The 19,128-nt window shown below is 37.0% G+C and overlaps 2 protein-coding genes across 2 annotated transcripts; both read right to left on the bottom strand.

The window, feature by feature from the left end:
• Positions 1 to 509: 509 nt before the first annotated feature.
• On the bottom strand, positions 510 to 2,171 carry LOC124639825 (protein ABHD11-like). Its single transcript, XM_047177314.1, has 3 exons — positions 1,761 to 2,171; positions 1,219 to 1,586; positions 510 to 744 (listed from the first exon to the last, which is right to left on the bottom strand). Exons 1-3 carry the CDS (start codon positions 2,169 to 2,171, stop codon positions 588 to 590), a joined length of 936 nt encoding a protein of 311 aa, XP_047033270.1. The 3' UTR covers positions 510 to 587.
• A 2,599-nt stretch (positions 2,172 to 4,770) lies between these two features.
• LOC124639886 (protein ABHD11-like) lies at positions 4,771 to 6,182 on the bottom strand. Its single transcript, XM_047177395.1, has 3 exons — positions 5,748 to 6,182; positions 5,245 to 5,612; positions 4,771 to 4,996 (listed from the first exon to the last, which is right to left on the bottom strand). The coding sequence occupies exons 1-3, from the start codon at positions 6,180 to 6,182 to the stop codon at positions 4,822 to 4,824; spliced, it is 978 nt and encodes a 325-aa protein (XP_047033351.1). The 3' UTR covers positions 4,771 to 4,821.
• Between the last annotated feature and the right edge of the window lie 12,946 nt (positions 6,183 to 19,128).

The following is a 19,128-nucleotide window of genomic DNA, read 5'->3' as shown; positions in this document are numbered from 1 at the left end:
GTTGGTGCGATTGATGCGAATAGACGTTCAGAGCGTTCAACCTTATTGCGCGACTTTTAGGTTTTAAATAATTTATTTTTAACTTTCTTTTGTTGTTATTTTATAAAATAGGTTGGTACCTATTAGTTATTTTTGTGTTTAAATATTCGTTCAAATTACAAATTATTAATAGTTTACATTTTATTACTTAAAGAAGCAGTAGGTACGCATAGATTTAGATAATTGGAGGGGCTGGTGTTTATTATTTCTTCCTCTCTTTGCACAAAGTCCGACTCTAACGCGTACGAAGTCGCTGGCAGAAGCTAGTTTCTTAATATTATTCAACTCCTTCAACTCCTACGAATATGAGGCCGGGTGAAAGATTGCAAGAAAATTAAAACAAGCAAAAATTATAACAATTGTTTAATCGATGTTCAAATATCTGGCTATTTAATTGGCTTCTTTATATTTTTTACTTTTCAGCAATACTTCTTTATTATTTGATTTATCATAGAAGTTACTTGGTCACTATTTGAAGTTTTAAGACTTTTTTTAATGATATAGATACTTTACATCCACGATAATAACAGACATAGTGAACAGTCTGGTTATGCAGTTTGCATCAATGAGTTATAATGTAAGAACTGCATGACAGTATCATAGAAGGTTTGTGGTTGATCCACATGCGCGTTGTGTCCAGCCCCATCGATGTACAGTATTTGTGCTCTAGGAAATATTTTTAAGATCCCAGGCATGTCCTCGAATCTGAAATCAAACAATAAATTAAATGTGGAAGGCCCTAAGATATGCCAACCCCTCTTTTTATAAAACTAAATATATCCGCTAAATATATACTAGCTTCCGCCCGCGGCTTCATCCGCGTAGAATTCGGTTATATCGCGTTTCCAAAAGAATTGCTCAAAAGTCTGGGAAAAAAACTATCCTATGTTCTTTCTCAAGGTCAACTCTAGCTCTGTAAAATTTTAAATTTAAATTTTATTAAAATCAGTTCAGTGGTTTAGACGTGAAAGCGTAACAGACAGACTTATTTTCGCATTTAAAATATAAGTAGGGATTTAATATCCGCGGAAAGACAAAGAGGCATTACATATTTTTAAGGGTATTTGTGTAACACTTAGGTATAAGTACTTGGGCTGCGGGAGTGTTCAGTGACCAAGGCACTGGTAACATGGGTTAAGGGGGAAAAGGCTTAGCAGATGATTGTTTATGGGATCTTACGGGATTGCGAATGATAGCTTGCCTCCCAGGAACAGCACAGGGCCAGGATACTGCTTTTTATTCAATTTTGGAAAAGATACTATATTATCCACATTTTTCCTCAAAGCACCGAGATTGTATTTCCAGCCATATGTTCTATTTTTCAATTTGCCAACATTCATTAGCATGTAGTCCAATTCTTTTTCAGTTTGGAATAAATTATTTTCAATCATTTTATTTCTAGCAGTCTGTTCAGCTGTATTTATATTCATTCCTTTGAAGTCCATAGTCGAGAGAGCATCGATAGTCTTAGGATAGAAGTCTGCTAGACCGCATGAAGTTGATACAGGCGATATGTCTACTACGATCATACTCGCTACTTTAGTTGGCTGTAACAAAGAATAAGACGGATTAAGTCCGTATATTCTTTATGTGGTAGAAACAGATAATGAAGAGTTCCTATGATGATGACTACAAGTAATACTCGCATCTAGAGATAAAATATATATCTACTCATGAGTACTGAAAACGACTTCTACTGATATAACAAAAACGTATCAAACCTCAGTCAGAGCCAATACCATGGCCGTTCTGCCTCCCATGCCGTGGCCAATAAAAATACCTTTTTCTACAGAAAACTTAGCTAATAAATGAGAAACATCTGCAGCTTGGTCATAGTATCCATGGGAGCTGTGATGTGGACTGTCGCCATGGTTTCGAGCGTCCGCAGCGATCACCGTCATGTTCGTAGGAACGGTGATCTTATGACAAAAAGTTTCCCAATTCTTTTTGCTAGCAAGGCAATCATGAAGCACGAAAATCGGTACGCTCCCGGGTCTGGGACTAGGACCGTGAATTCTGTACGATAATTCGAGTGGCTGCGTTGATTTAGTTCGGATTTGCTTAGCACCCACAGTTTTTAAGCCAGTGTATTGTAGAAGTCTCACTTTACTGATTTTGCTTAGGATATCCATTCCATGTTTGTTTGTGTTCCCAGATTTCAATTCTGATTTTGTTATAAATTTTGAGTGTCAAAAGTTTTGGTCGGTTTTGCCAGGTTTTGCCAATCTTTGCCAAATATGAGATGTGTCTAAACCCATAGACCTAAAAAGCGGAAGAGGAAAAAGCAATGCAAACTCTTTCTTTAAAGAAAAGGATACCATTTTTGATAATAAAACCAGCTTGTAAAGCCCCGTACACAAAGGCCTGTGATGGACCAAGCTTTGCAATGGACAATTTTAGGCCACAATCAACTGGGGCCCGATTCTCCTAAGTTAATAATGTCAAAATTGAATATAAATCGAATCGCAATATGATCGCAATAGCAGTTTTAACCATATCGGGCATTCTGCTACTATAGTTCGGCCATTCAGAGAATGCGTTCCTGACACGTCGCGATTGAACTGACGACGTAACTTTGCAATGGCGTTGCAGTTACGATAAAAATATTTTTGCTGGTTGTTTACCGTTTTAACAATTGAGGAGCATTAAAACAACATTATTATATCAATAATCAATGAATGTTATAATTTTGTGCCAAACTGAGTGTCAAATAACTTGGTAAACAATATTTTTCTAAATCTATACTGCGCTATTACAAGGTTATGTCAGCGGTTTATATTTTGTAGTGCTGTGCTAAAAATAACAGGCAAGTATCGTAATCTGTTCTTATACAGTTATAATATAAAATAATACGTTTTGATTTTCTTTTTAAGAATTGGAAAATAATGGACTATAAGACTTAATTATAACGTTTATGAAATATAAAAATAAAACTATGACCAAACCGCATTTTTATACTTAGATTAAAAATGGTAACCCCAAATGGCGTTATGGGCCGCCATTTTGTGACGCTAAAACAGTCGTCCGTTGTCGTTTCGTGCGCATAGACCACGTTTTTCAAGTGTTTTCGATCTGTTTTTATTTGATTACCCGGCTTTTGTTAGACCGAGATATCAGGATTGATTCTGTTATTGATAATAATATAATTATACATGTAGGCGAAGATGATGATGAAGACACCACCTCCTCAAGCAAATCGGAGTCTGATTAATATTCTGTTCGCACATTCAATTCAATGTACTTGTAACAAAGAATAAATAAAACAATTTTATTATATGAATATTACCTTTTTTTGGTTTCCACTTAAATAACTAAAATATAAAACAAATGATTCCGCCAATTTAAAACGCAAATAATCTTAAAATAATGCGGCGGTTCATTTTGAAGGAACGGTAACGAACTCAGTGTTATGTTGTGCCCATCACTAGTCGTGACTAACTGATAGGTGTCAGGAACGCATTCTCTGAACGGCCGAAGTATAATATAAGACCAATCGTATTCTAACGACATTCGATTGGTTTGCGATTGGTTTGCTATTTTGGTAATTTTTGTCTATACGGTAGTTTGCTCTACAATCATATTGCAATCGTAAATCACTTTCAGACCAAATGATTCATTGTTGATTGACAGAAAAGGATAAAAACTTTTTTTTTTGAGTCGGGATTGGATCGCAATCGAATGTGAATTGTATGTTTCTTAAGTAAATTGCACGTCAACATTGACAATTGTCCGCCAACATACACCAATACCCCGTGTACACATCGGTGATGGCCGCGCATGGGCCAATGTGTACTGAGGGCTTAACAATCGATTTTCTAATAAACACTAAAAGGATTAGAAGCTTTGTTAATGAGGGTTTTCTAAAATGGCGTCCACGAGGTGGCAGCACCGAGTCGTCAGGTCCAGGTAACTGTCAAAGTGCTTATCTTTACTATGAATAGTGAACGATTTTAGTGTTTTTTTTTATTTTATAATTAAAGCACTGCATTATTGTTTTACTATTGCGGTTGAGTAAATAAAAAAAACTAAATCATATTGTGTTAACAAATTTTTCAACAAGCTTTTCCTTAGTACCAGTGACTTTTGCACCCTCTCTCTTAGCTCAATTTTTAGTTCGGAAACCTTATTCTGACCGTAGTCCATAATAAAATCAATAACTAACTTCCAATATAACAGAATTTCAATAAACAATAAGTTCGGACCCTTCAATTCCATACTATTTGACAGCTGTTTGGACCAGACGCATACGTGGCGCCACCCTGTGGCAGAAAAAAATTAGAAGACCCTCATTAAGACCTCCTGACTGGCAATTCTTACTAATATTATAGGAAAAGGCTCGGAGGATGATTATAAATGCGAAAAAACTCTTTCCGTCGTGTTGAACCGCTATGATTTTTGGAGTCCGCCAAGATTTTCAGTTTACTCACTTATAATACCACAAGAGCTTCAAAATTATCGGGTATTTCATTTCGGGTATCGGAAATGCCAGATAATTATGAAGCTCGTGTGGTATTCGGGAGATTATTTTTCCGTCCCAAATGTCGGCCACAACCTGTCAGTTTGACGTAGCAACGACCAGAGAAAATATTCAAAAAATTTTCAGTATAATACCATGTAGGTTGTACCACGTGACGTCGAATGGTGCAATTCTATTGGTCGATATTTGGGTCGGAAAAATAATCACATTTATTTCTTTGAAATTAAAAAACGAAAAATAAATAAGAAAAAAAATGGTAATAACATATTTAATGCTTACTAACAATTGAACCTTTAACATAGTATTTATGGAACTACCGGGGGTTTGAACTGACGTTTATAGTGGTGAGTCCTGATAAAAGCGATCGCAATTTCTAAAAACGATCTTGGATCGTCAATGTGCACATTGTGTCCTGTTTTCGGGATGTAGGTTATAACAGCTTTTGGAAACATGTCCCGAATAACTGGTAAATCGTCCGGCCTGAAACACAAAGTTTAGTAGTACTTTGTTTACGTGCTTACTTTTTTATACTTTACTTTTAAATACATTACATACCTACAGACGAAACAACTCCTTTGGAAGTCTTGATGATTTGAATGTTTGTAATAAATATACGATTTTGTAAGTTTATCAGTCTTCCTTACTAAATATTGCACTACCTAATCAATAGAAAAAGTAAGGTTTTCCATGAACTTACAAAATACATAAATTTGAAGAGTTCAACTTACGGAATAAATTCAGACAACTGGCCGCCGATAAATAGCGTGGGGCCAAAATATCGCTTTCTTCTCAGTGGCCTGGGGAAACTTGCAATAGCATTAATGTGCTTTAACAGAACATCGATATTAACTGCCCAACCGATTGTCGAATCTGTGCGAATTTTTATATTGTCTAGAATCGTATTGAGAAGATAATCGTCTGTAATCATTTCTTTCAGTTGTTTCTTAGCTTCCCTTTTGGCGTGATTCACTTTTTTCGGCATCTTGAAGTCAACTGCTTTCATAGCATTTAGTATTTTGGGGTATTCTTCCTTGTAGCTTTGTGTGACTGAAGCGGGAGATATATCTACTACTAACACACCGGTTATTTTAAGCGGCTGAAAATAAAATATAAGTAATTTATATATCTTGCATGATTGACTTGCATGAGTGCAAGATGTTCGTTACACCTTACTTCAAATTTGCCCTATATTTTGTGGTGATTTGTGTGTTAAGCGTGATGTATACCTTACCGCAGTTAAAGCTAAACACAGAGCAGCTTTCCCTCCCATGCTGTGTCCGATGAGACTCGCTTGTTCAACTCCCAGCTTCTCAAACAGAGTCAGTATATCCGCCGCGAGGTCTTCATATCTGTGACTGCCCATATGAGGACTGTTGCCATGATTTCGTAAGTCCACAACTACTACTGATCTTTTTGTTAGATTCAATATTATTTTCCCCATGCCCTCCCATTGCTTCTTATTGCTTAACAAACCATGAAAGAGGAAAATTGGCGGTTCATCTGTCTCGGTAACACCTTCGCTGAGTATCTTATACGATAGAATAACATTCGATCTATTTAAAATTCGATAAGTAGGAGCAAAGTGCTTGAACAGTGTACCATATACAAATAGAATTGGCTGGAACCTTCTTATCAAGTTATTGGTAACACAACTCTTAAGTAACATTGTATAAGTCCATTGGTAAAGTTTTATTTCTACAATACATAAAGTCTGTTTTATTTATAACTACGAAATTGACGTTTTTAGATTGACACAGCTTTCATAGAGCAACATTTAACGAAACAATCAAAAAGTTCTTAATGCATTACACATTTACTATGGCTTACTACAGTTTTTCAGGAACAGCTGAATTGAAGTTACGCCTTGTTTAAGGTTTGTTATTTAAAAATCATTCAATAAATTAATCATTACTTCCACACAACAAAATACTATGCATACTAAGAGCATGCTGTTTACAAAGAACAAGTCCATAAAATTAAGTATACAAGTACCTACTTACCTACTCGTATACTTCTGCTTTACATATTATTTGGCTTTAAATGTTAGGTATTTTCCACCTTTTTCAGTAACTGCATAATTCTATATGTAAGTAAGTATATACCTATTATACGCGAGTGTAACCCTGATAATGATGATGATGTCCTCCTAGCCGATTTTTCGGCCACAGCGGCTGTTCTTATATAAGGAGATCAGTCAGCTGCGCAGGAAATATTATAGTGCACCAGCTTTTGCACCGACACAGATGATCTCTTGATGGGACGGGAAATCCGACACGACCGGAGAGAGATCACAGTGTGTTACTTTAGGAATACAATTCTAAGATAGGAATATTTCCGGTCCCTGAGACGACTGAGGAACTTTCTCCCGACTGCCACCAAAACTGCGCTTGCACAATCCCTCCTGCTTCCCATCCTTGATTATGCAGATGTCAGCTATCCGGATCTCACAGAGGCACAATTAGATAAACTTGAGCGACTTTAAAATGTTTGTATTAGATTCATATTTGGCCTGCGCAAATATGATCATATTTCTGAATTTCGTTCAAAGCTCAAGTGGCTTCCCATACGTCTTCGCCGGAATACTCATATCCTGTCTTTACTATACAACATTTTGTTTAATCCTACTAAGCCCCCTTATCTTAAAGAACGTTTTAAGTTCCTTTGTGACACACATACAAAAAATCATCAGATTTAAGGCTCGAGATGGCGATGCATTCCACTAACTTCTTCGACAAATCTTTTACTGTTCTGGCTGTTCGGTTATGGAATGCATTGCCCGTTACGATAAGACAGGCTCAATCATTAGCCGTTTTCGAGAGGATGTTAAAAAACCACTACCTTTCCTCCTAACGGTAGGATACTATTTGTATTTCCAAAAATCTATATTTAGCATTGACATTATATATAAGTATATATGTATTTATTGTAATTATTATATATATTTAGTTTATAGTTGTAAGTTTGTTGTTGTAAGTTGTAAACAAGTTGTAAGTAAACAAGTTGTAAGTTGTAAACAAGTTGCAGGAGCAAGTGTACACTTTGCCTTACTGCCTACCATATAATCTTTTCCTTCTCGTCTCAATCCATCCTAAGGTTGTCTGGAAGAGATCGCTCTTAGCGATAAGACCGCCCATTATGTCACCAACCTATAAATTAGTTTAAGATCAAAAATGTAAAATTGGTGTACCTAATAAAGAATATCTATCTGTCTATCTATTTCGACTGATTTTCATGTTGGAAGTGAAGTTTCGACGTAAAACAACATACGATCAGAAAAAGAAGGCGCCAAAGCAGTATAATATGGCCAAAGGTTTGTTTTTCTGTCCCTATTTAAGTACCTACTTAATTAATTCATTAATATGTCTGGAGTACGTACATATAATTCAAACGATTCTTAATCATTTACATATTATGCCTATTTTTTATTAGACTATTGCCTTCAAAAGTATTTGGTGATGGTTCATTAAACTGAACTGTTGCGACTGCGTTGCTTTTCAAAAAAGGTGTTAATGTAACAATGAATATTTATATATTACAGTTAGTCACTGTCACCTGCTTAGTTTTGATTTCGGGAATAAGAACGTAAATTCTTTCGTAACTATTTCCCTTTAATTAAAACGAACCGGATATATAGGCGTACATGCATGCATAATTATTCATTTTAATATTTAAATAAGGCGAGAATTAGAGCATATGTCTACAAGTATGAGGGTGGATTCGATTCCACTTCAGGCAAGGTCCAATGCATTTTTTCTAAGTTTGTATGTTAGCAAATCTTGGACTCCAATGTCTGATTAAAGGTGAAGGAAAATATCTCGGTTCCCCGAGATATACCTGGACTAGCTATAAACTCTGAAAATACCAACCCGCATTGATCAGGCGTGATGATTAATGATCAATTCTTCTCTATGTGAGAGGAGTGCATTGCCTACAAGACGATAAAAAGAAGAATGAAGTCATGTCACAGAATAACATGTATACTTAAAGATTCTGTTTATTCCCACCATATACTAGTTTTCGACAGTGGTTTCACCCGCTTTTCCTTGAAACTACTTCACGCATCTAGATGAAAACTATGCTAAGAAGCTTCTTCGATACCTCTGAAATGAATTTTCTAATCGGCCCAAATTAGCGCTTTCGAGCAAACAAATAAAATCTTAATATTTATGATTTCAGTAAGGGTATGATGATTAAAGAAGTCTGGATGCGTTTTAGTTTTAAAAGTGTGCTGTGTGGCGGATATCTAATGTAAATTTTAACTTCTTTAAATGAGAGTCGTACCTATTGTGTATGAGTCACAGCCTTCTTAGTCAAGAGTAAATAACATATTAGAGCAGCCGATTGCTTTCTTTCTTTGTTCTGGTGCAAATCATTGAAACATGTTATTATAAGTTTAGTAACACAATTTTATAATATCTTAACCTTTAAGCTACAATGGCAGTCTCTCACGATAGCCAAACATTTACTTAAGTTGTGGTGACGAAATGATTGTTGCATATTTATTTGTTCTAGTGCGAATTATATTAACTAGCCATTTTTCCGCGGTTTCACCCTCATCTCGGGTGATCTACTGTCCGTAGAAGGATAAAATATAATATAGCCTATGTTTCGCGGAAAGAGTGTATCTTTCCAACAGTGAAAGAATTCTACTAATCGATTCAGTAGTTTCGGCGCTTTCAGGGGACAAATAAACAAACAAACAAGAAATGTTTCCTCTTAGTATTAGTATAGATGTGAGAGGTTTTTTAGTCAATATTTTTATTTCACATTCATGAATTCTAGGAGCGATCGCTAAGAGCATATTATCCTTGACATATCAAATGGATTGTGTTCAGATAGGTACTAGAAATACAAAATATTTTTACATTGCTTATTCTAATTTAAACTGTGTAACTCTGTAGTTTCGCAACATTATTTAATTAGGTACTGGGTAATTGCTATTTGCTTAATACCTAATAATAAATCTTTTGCCGAAATAAATCTTTGACTTAATATAGTTTTAGAGTTCTTTTTAGAATTCTTACTTGCTTTGGATATGCTGTTCTCATGGGCGTAGCCACACTGGGGCAAGCTGGGGCACTTGCCCCACCCTAGGCCCTGGCTCTGATCTCTAAGGTGCATTTTTTAGGGTTCCGTACCTCGAAAGGAAAAAACGGAACCCTTATAGGATCACTTTGTTGTCCGTCTGTCTGTCTGTCTGTCAAGACCCTTTATCTCAAAAACGCGTGGACGTATCAAGCTGAAATTCACATGAAATACTCGGGTCTATTGCCCCTTTAAGCTGTAAAAATATCAAACTTCTAAGCCAAGCCAATCAAAAGATACAACCGATTATGTCGATATTTTCAACAAATTTTCGACACTCGCAAAGGAATCAAAACCTACAGGGTACTTCCCGTAAACTCAGAATCTTGAAATTTGGCATGAAGCATTGTCATATAATGCCAATATAGGAAAAATTGCGAAAATCACATTTTTTTAGTTATATAATATAATAAAAATATTTTAATAAAATGAAACTTACTACCTTCTTTCTCACGAACGAATAAAGGCACCAAATTGAAATTTATACCAAATACCTAGGTCTATTGTCCCTTTAAGCAATGAAAAAATCAAACTTCTAAGTTAAAGCGATCAAAAGATACAGCAATTTTACCGACACCTTAGACGAATTTCCGTCACACGCTAGGGAATCAAAACCTACAAGGTACTTCCCGTGAACTCAGAATCTTGAAATTCGGCACGAAGTAACGTTATATAGTACAGATAAAGGAAAAATTGCGAAAATGATAAATTTGAAGTTACATAAATATTAAAATATTATTTTTGCTTACATGACATAAAATATTTTTTTAATAATTATAAACTTACTACCTACCCTTTTTCACATGAACGCGTAGAGATATTAAAGTTTTGAATAAAACGTGAAATTCATATCAAACACTTCTTAAATATAATTGCCTCTGAACTGTGAAAAATTTTAAATCATTCAAAGGTCATTGGGCACCTTAGTATGGAAACCATACCCACGGCGGATACAAACGAAATATAGCACAGTATAATGATAAAGGCTCTGATTTACTATGGCATTAGTCGCATCAATGTGAACCATGGGAATCTAGAGAAAATCAGGTGTAAACATCAAATACTTTCCTCATTTCAATGGGGAATTTAAACGACCACGTTTGACGGATTTGAAAAATCATTTCTTTGTAGTGAAAGAGTATACTCACCGTTTATTTCCATTGTCATCAGGTCAGGATCTGATGATGGAAATCCTGAGAAATCGAGGGCAACTATCAGAAATTGTAGGCATGCATAGGATTAAAACTTGATTCTCAGATGTATGTCTGGTGATACTATCAAACAGTGAAGGTTTAGAGCTTACCTGATGATGGAGACGTGAGAAAGTCGAGAGAACCCCTTAACGGTAGGTTTTAGTTACGTCGTGTTTGGGCTTATATTATTCGTATTGACGAGAACTTTTCACAGAAGTTAAAAATAAAAACTTTTTACAAAAAAAAAAAACAACTTCTAAAAACAACAAGAAAACTGTTTATATGCATCGGTCTAGATCTCGGTGATTAAATAAATATTGATGCATCTTCTAGACACCGAATTCTAGACCGATGCACCTAACATATTTTTCATTTCTTTCTTGCTTTTGTTTTCTTGTTGCTTTTTTATATGTTTGAAGTTGGATTTGTTTGTAAAATGCTACAAAATAAAATAAAGCCGACTTTATAAAACAAAGAAAGGGACAGAATTACACTTTTGTCAAGGCTCTAGAAACGTAAAGCCAGCAGCCCCGAATCCTACTCTCTAGAAGTCGTTGTTACAATTCGACAGCTACAAGTCGTCAGGCGGTTTCGAAAAACACCTGAAACTGGGGCTCGTTAGGTGATTAATCCCTTCAAAAATAAAAGATCTCATTCCTGCAATGGCTGATTTAACCCAAGTTAGTAGTGAATTCTCATCACCTAAAATAAAATAAGCTCCAACACAAGGTTACGTTATAAATTGTAAGGGAGTTCCCATAACTATATCTGATCTTTGCTATCGATCCCACAATGGCAGTCAAACCTATCTATGTGGAAAGTCTTCGCCAATACTATTAAAATAAGCCGAAACAGGTGGTAGGTGCAACATACCGTTCAGGAGTTCCCTCGACTTTCTGTAGTTCGGCCATTCAGAGAATGCGTTCCTGACACGTCGCGATTGAACTGACGACGTAATAACATTCATTGATTATTGATATAATAATGTTGTTTTAATGCTCCTCAATTGTTAAAACGGTAAACAACCAGCAAAAATATTTTTATCGTAACTGCAACGCCATTGCAAAGTTACGTCGTCAGTTCAATCGCGACGTGTCAGGAACGCATTCTCTGAATGGCCGAACTATAGTCCCCATAATCAAATCAGCTCCAAACCTTCACTGTTTACCAGTACCCTCAAAAATACACTCACATGTCTGGTTATGACTCGATGCGTGCCTACAATATTCAAGAGTTGCCCTCGATTTCTCAGGGTTTCCAGATCCTCATCAGATCCTGGTCATCCGAATTGGCATCTTCCTTCTTTATGAAAAGTCTTAAACAATAAAAACTAGCATTGCAACCTGTACAATCCTCTGAAACTGCTTGTCTTTTATATTTTTCAAACGATCCTGGACATTTGTCTCCAAGGAATTTTAATAAAATATTTGTATTCAAAAAAACGTCATACCATTCTCCATGATTTAAAACTACTTTGATTCATGTTTTTACAAAGCGGGTCAGATATGCCCAATGACCTTTAAGACATAATTAGTTATTTTCAATCAAATTTCTGAATGATGACTATAAAATGTTGTATATAAATAACTTTAATAAAATAACTTTTACAAGGTACTGGCCTACTATTTTAGTTATATTATAAAATAAAAAATATTAACTATTTTGACTCTCACGAAATTACCATAACTATGATTGTTCTAAACTGAACGGTTGGCGCGAGACTCACTTTTTATCTATACAGGATTTGTACGGAATCCTCGGTGCGCGAGTCCGACTCGCACTTGGCCGGTTTTATTTTTTACTAACTCTAACTAACAACATCAACAATCATATGTACTATCCGCATAGCTGGGCATTAACTCGTTAATCCGTTAATCGTTAATTAACGAAGTTAACATTTTGATCAGCGGATTAACTTTTAAGTTAACTTTAAAAAATGTTAACGGACATGTTAACTTCCGTTAATTATGCAGAAGTCCGTTAATCGTTAATCCAATGCCTACTATTAATTTACCGCACGGCTCCGCGGGACGAGGCGCGAAAAGCAGGTTCAGACAAGTGCCGGGCGCGGCGAGCGCGGCGCGTGGCAGCGAGTGAAACACTAGATTTCAGACCAAATTTCAACCGAGTCAAAGGCCTTCTCATAGTCCACAAATGCTAGACACAGGGGCTGATTATACTCCTCGGTCTTCTGTATAATCTGCCGCACTGTGTGGATGTGGTCTATGGTGCCTTTTTCCAAGAGATTGTACGAACACCTTTGACCCCCGATTCAGCTCAATTGCTCTTTCAATGTCAAGAGTAGGTATTGGAGCACCGGATTCCTCGGGGAACAGATATTTATAAATCTATTTATTAAATACAATACTGCTATACCTTCAAGCGCTGCAGTAGAACGTCTGTTTTCCACGGGTAAAGACATTTTAACACCAAAACGAGCCCCGCTTTCAGACGAGAACTTCAACATGTTAATGTTTATGAAGGGGAATATGCACCTTATGTCCAACGATTAAATTACACATTTATTTATTTACGATATAAAAATATAATTTTACACGTAGTTAACGGATTAACGATTAACTTTAACTTGCGTTAATTCTTCCGAAATGTAACGCTTTAACGTTTAACGAAGCTAGCGGATTAACGATTAACGAAGTTAACAATTTTATTAACGGTGCCCAGCTATGGAGTTAAGTTATTGCACAAAAAAAATTGTCGACTTTGAAAAGAGCGCGATCGAAACAAAATGCACGCTCGAGTTCCCGAACGTGCGCGGTGCGCGCGTTATTTGAAAGCGAGCCGTATTCCCTAAAAGAATAGGTGCTATGTGGCGTAGCGAGCCGAGCCGTCCATCTAATCCAAAAAGTAATGCATTGAAGGAGATGGAACTGGTAGATGTGATCAAAATTTCGGAAATGCAATTTTATCCTAGTGTAAAAACCGCGCTCGCTATTTTGCTTGCCCAGCCATGTACGACCTGTACAATAGAACGAGCAGTCCATAGCACAGTGGTTCTTAACCGGTGGTCCGCGGACCACTGGTGGTCCCTGGAGGCATTCCGCGAAGTGGTCCGCGAAGCTTAGCTGCGCGACGTTGCTATACGTTATCTAACTTTATTTTTATCGACTTATCTATGCGAGCGAGGGGGTTTTCGTATGGACGTAAATCGGGTGTGTACGACACACCTAGTCCCCCCATTCATGAAAATGTATATTTGGGCGATATTTTACGTAGTTTTTGGTTTTGAGTCTTAAAAAATTATTAAAATTTCGCGCTCGCTTCGCTCGCGTATTCAGAAACTATATTATTTTTGTATTTGTCAAGAAACAAAAAGTTAACTACGTTTGGGCTAAATTTTACGTAAAATCTGGTTTAAGTCCGACAAAAATTTCGCGCTCGCTTCGCTCGCGTATTCAGAAACTATATGCCCTTGCTTTTGTCCTGTGTGTAGGGAATGCAATCCCGATCCCGGGGGATCCCGATCTCGCGAGATCTCGTGTAATTTTTCGGGATCAATCCCGACGCATCATATGACGAGATCCCGTTCGAGATTGACGGGATTGGGCGGCAGTGGTCAGCGACGCAACACACACACAACCAAGTCCTTTTGCACGTATATATACGTCCACGAGCTTAGACAAATTAGAATCTACCATTAAAAAAGAAATGGATTTGCTTGAGTGTGGAGGCACAAGGGGGCGATTTTTGCAGTTTGCATATAATTGCTTCGCCACGCTGTTGCCAACCAGCGTTGAGTCGGAGAGGGCATTCTCAGCAGCGGGGTACATTGCAACGGACATTAGATGCCGTTTAGCAGATGAAACTATTAATACCCTTTGTTTTTTAAGGAGTAATTCTCAAAATCACTCTTTTTCCTAATTCCCTTGAAATAAGCTTATTGTTTTGATTACCTAATTTACCTACGTTAATTTCCTTACAACCTGATTATTATTTAGTTGGTAAGATTAAAGAATAAAGGTTTTTATTTTCTTTCGAGTAATATGTTATTTTAATTAACCTCACTATCACAAACACGCAGTTATTAGCCTTTTCAGTCATCTGAATTCATTTTTTTTTTAATTAGACGGGATCCCGAAAATTCCGGGATCCCGCGGGATTGATATTTCTAATCCCGCGGGATCCCGAATTTGCAATCTCGAGTCGGGATTGCATTCCCTACCTGTGTGTGATTGTTTATTTCCTGTAAAATATAAACCTCTCAAATTAAGAGATCAAAAATCGGAGGGCCCCCGCCCTCCCCCGGGGGATAGGTTGACTGCTGCCCCACCCTGATCCCAAAGCTGGCTACGCCCATGGCTGTACTATAATTATTGTAAAAGTCAAAGCTTTTTATTTCTATACTTTTTATTTTTGACCTATGTATATACAAGTGCTTAAGAAACGTCAATAGCTGAGTGTACGGTTCCACAGAGTGGTGTCATGGAGAAGAACCCACAATAAGCTCCATAGACACTCTTTTCAAAAATAAGTGTTCAAAATATTCCGATTTTTAGATCAATTCAACGAAGACAATATCTAGGGTATTGGAATTCTAATTGGGAAGTGAGAAAGAGGGCTTGATTTCAGGACTATCTAAAAAATCTTTATCGAAAATCTATAATGTAGGCTGGTTGGCTTCATCATGACAATCTCGCAGACACCTCTAAACTGTATTTAAACTATACATATTTCGATTTACGCTCAACCGACTTACATAAAAATATTGAAGTATTTTTAGCCAGTAGCGTGAATTAGTTATTTTATATTAACCAGGACGCCTCTGAAACTGATAAATAAAATAGCTACAAAAATAAGCATTTTAATTTTAATAGATTAATTAATTTAATATGTTTACATTAACCTATACGTCCTTTTTTTTTTCTTTAACGACGTCAAAAATCATCAAATGACCCCTCCCGCTGTGGGTTAGCAGCGGTGAGGGAGTGTCAGACTCTTACTGACTAAAAACCGTCGTGTTCCGTCATAGGCCTTTTATGTACCAGGGCCGCGGTATCTCTTTCGAACAACCCGCAGCAACCTATACGTCCTTAGGTAAAAGTTTGAAATAGGTACTTAGTTGGTTGGCATATTATGTACATTTACGTAATTGAATTTGGTACCTAATTGTTATCGGCGACCGCAACTAATAACTTTCTTGTGTTTCAATGTAAATCAATTCTTTATAAAATCAGTAGGTTCGTTCTATTCTTACAGTTCTCTTGCAATAAAAAAGAGGTATGTATTTTTTATTAAAAATATGTAGGTATCTTTAACGGATGTGTTCAAAATTATCAAATTAATAAAAAAATCGCATTAGGTACATTAGAAATACTTACCAAATTACTACGTGTATCCTTTACGAATACACGTCGATAGCTTGAAAACATCTCAAATGTTTAAAAAGTTTCATGACTGTCTACCTAAGTAATCATCATGATCATCATCAGCCTATCTCAGTCCACTGCTGCACATAGGCCTCTCCAAGTGCACGCCACTGAGCAAGTGTGCGCATTCTGTATTATTTAAAGAATGTGAATTTCACCAAAATAATTGTGACCTAATAAGTATATAATATATTAACTGTCTACGTATCGCTTTTTGCATAGCTGGGCACCGTTAATAAAATTGTTAACTTCGTTAATCGTTAATCCGCTACAAAAAAAGTTAGCTTCGTTAAACGTTAAAGCGTTACATTTCGGAAGAATTAACGCAAGTTAAAGTTAATCGTTAATCCGTTAACTACGTGTAAAATTGCATTTTTATATCGTAAATAAATAAATGTGTAATTTAATCGTTGGACATAAGGTGCATATTCCCGTTCATAAACATTAACATGTTGAAGTTCTCGTCTGAAAGCGGGGCTCGTTTTGGTGTTAAAATGTCTTTACCCGTGGAAAACAGACGTTCTACTGCAGCGCTTGAGGGTATAGCAGTATTGTATTTAATAAATAGATTTATAAATATCTGTTCCCCGAGGAAATCCGGTGCTCCAATACCTACTCTTGACATTGAAAGAGCAATTGAGCTGAATCGGGGGTCAAAGGCATGGGCGTAGCGAGGTACGGGCAGGGAGGGGCAGCTGCCCCCCCCTGAGCGGGATGCGGGTCGAGCGAGCGAGAGCCGCGAGAGGCGAGGCATTAGACATGGGCAAAATGTGTCATTGAAAAGAAAAGATAGATATGCATCTTTCAATCACTGGGATATGAATCACTCTTTCATATCTTTATATCAGTAGCTCAGTATAACTCAGTAGCTCGTTTAAACTCGAAACTCGTGTGCGGCTCACTCATTCAAATAGATCATTCAGATATAGTGATAGGTTGGTTGTTTGCATCTTTCTGATATATTGAGCGGTTGCGATTTAACAACTTTTTTCTAATTAAAAAATATACTATTCTTATGACTGTAGGTACAACCTACTTCTTTTATATTAATTAGTTCAATGAATAGTCAATCGCAATCTAGTATTGAGTATAAGCATTAGTTTAGTAAGTATTAGAAAATAAAAATGGAAATAGCCTTCTGATTTCCTTTCATACTTTACACAGGCTTAGGCTTAGGACTGTCTACCTACGTAATTATTTACGTGAAAATTAAATTTTAGTTCAAAATGTGTATTTCGAGTCAAAACATGTTTGTTCGGTTGACAAGATTATAATACCGAAATATTCACTAAGGACAAACAATTATAAGCCTTATGCGTCAGCAATAGAGTTAACAACTTATCAACTTATATATACCAGCCCCGGATCTAGGGGGGGGCAAGCCGGGGCCCATGCCCCGGGCGGCAAATTCAGGGGGCGCCAAAATCAGGCGGCTGCCTGATTTTAAATCCTACATCACAGATTACTATAATAGTTACCTACAGGGCCGTCTTAACCTATGGTGCAGGGTGTGCGAATAACCCGGGCGCCTCGGTCTCAGGGGGCGCCACGGGACGCCCCACCACCAGAAAATTTCGATGAAATTACACCCGTTTGATAATGAAGTTCCATTGTATCATGATACTGACAAGCAAAGTTTCAAAAAAAGTCGCCTTCGCTATGTTTAATTGATCATTTTGATTATTTTTCATAACATCCTCCAACTAAGTGAAAAAATTCTCGCTCGCTACTCGCGGTTAAATTACTGTACTGTTTTTCTGATGGTTTATTATTTTTACGCACCCAATCAACGAACACAAATAGCACTCGCTCTAATCACGGTTTCTTTTTATTTGTACATGATTCCCAGTTTAATTTGTGAGTCTTCAAACAAACAACTTAAAAAAGTTCGCGCTCGCTCCGCTCGCGGCTACTTGTTGCTTGACAATGTAGGTACTTTTGTGTCGTAGACTCAAAAAATTTCGCGCTCGCTCCGCTCGCGCAATGTTACACAGGCTTTGCCTTGTTGGCTTCATTAGTCTAATCCGCGCTATCTTACCTTTTATAAGTCAAATGTAGCGAAAAAAAATATTTATGGAGTCCTCAAAAACAAAAAAGTTTGCTACTTTACAGCGCTTTTTACCTACTTATTAACTTTTTGTGTACATTAATCTGTCTCCAGTAGCGGCTTTAGGGTAGGGCGCGGTTGGGCGACGGCCCAGGGCGCCGGACATAAGGGGCGCCACAGGCGCCCCCAACCAATCCTTGATCAGAATTTTACTCCTATTTTTGTTTTAAATTTCATCAAAGGTCGCAGCTTACAAGAACTGTATCCAAATGTATGGATAGCATCAGGGCCGCCTTAACCTATGGTGCAGGGTGTTCGAATAACCCTGGCGCCGCGAGCTCAGGGGCGCCGCGGTACGCTCCTGGACCAAGAAATTTCAATTAAATTAATGTATTGTCATACAATGCCGCGCGCGTTAGATACACTACTTTTATGTCCCAAAACTCAAAAATTTTCGCGCTCGCTTCGCTCGCGGTTTCTTTACTTTACACTTACATTTTTTTATTCACATATAGCTACTTTTAATTTAATGTCCCAATGCTCAAAAAAATTCGCGCTCCCTTCGCTCGCGGCTTCTTCACTTGACAGTCGCCTTTTATTATACAAGCTGTTGATTTGCATCCGTGCCATATTCAAGGAGGTAATTATGCTAATGATTCTCGACCCAAATCAATAAAAAAATTGGTACGTAATTTTTTTTCTTTAATTTTTTTTCGGAATTCCGTAAATGTCATCTAGCCTTATTTAAACTTGGCGCGTATGTTACTGGCGTTAAAACAGTGCTGCACCCTCACACAAACGCTAACACAAAGCATACGCAACGATCACTCATAAATTTCATTCATAAAATTGGATTACTTCGGAAATACCACGACATTACAGTGACAAAAAAAGCAGTGCATA

This window comes from Helicoverpa zea, chromosome 19 (assembly GCF_022581195.2).
Source record: "Helicoverpa zea isolate HzStark_Cry1AcR chromosome 19, ilHelZeax1.1, whole genome shotgun sequence".
In the NCBI taxonomy this organism is placed as follows: Eukaryota; Metazoa; Arthropoda; class Insecta; order Lepidoptera; family Noctuidae; genus Helicoverpa; species Helicoverpa zea.
Note: the sequence above shows the minus strand (reverse complement) of the source record. Positions and strands in the feature narration are given on the sequence as shown.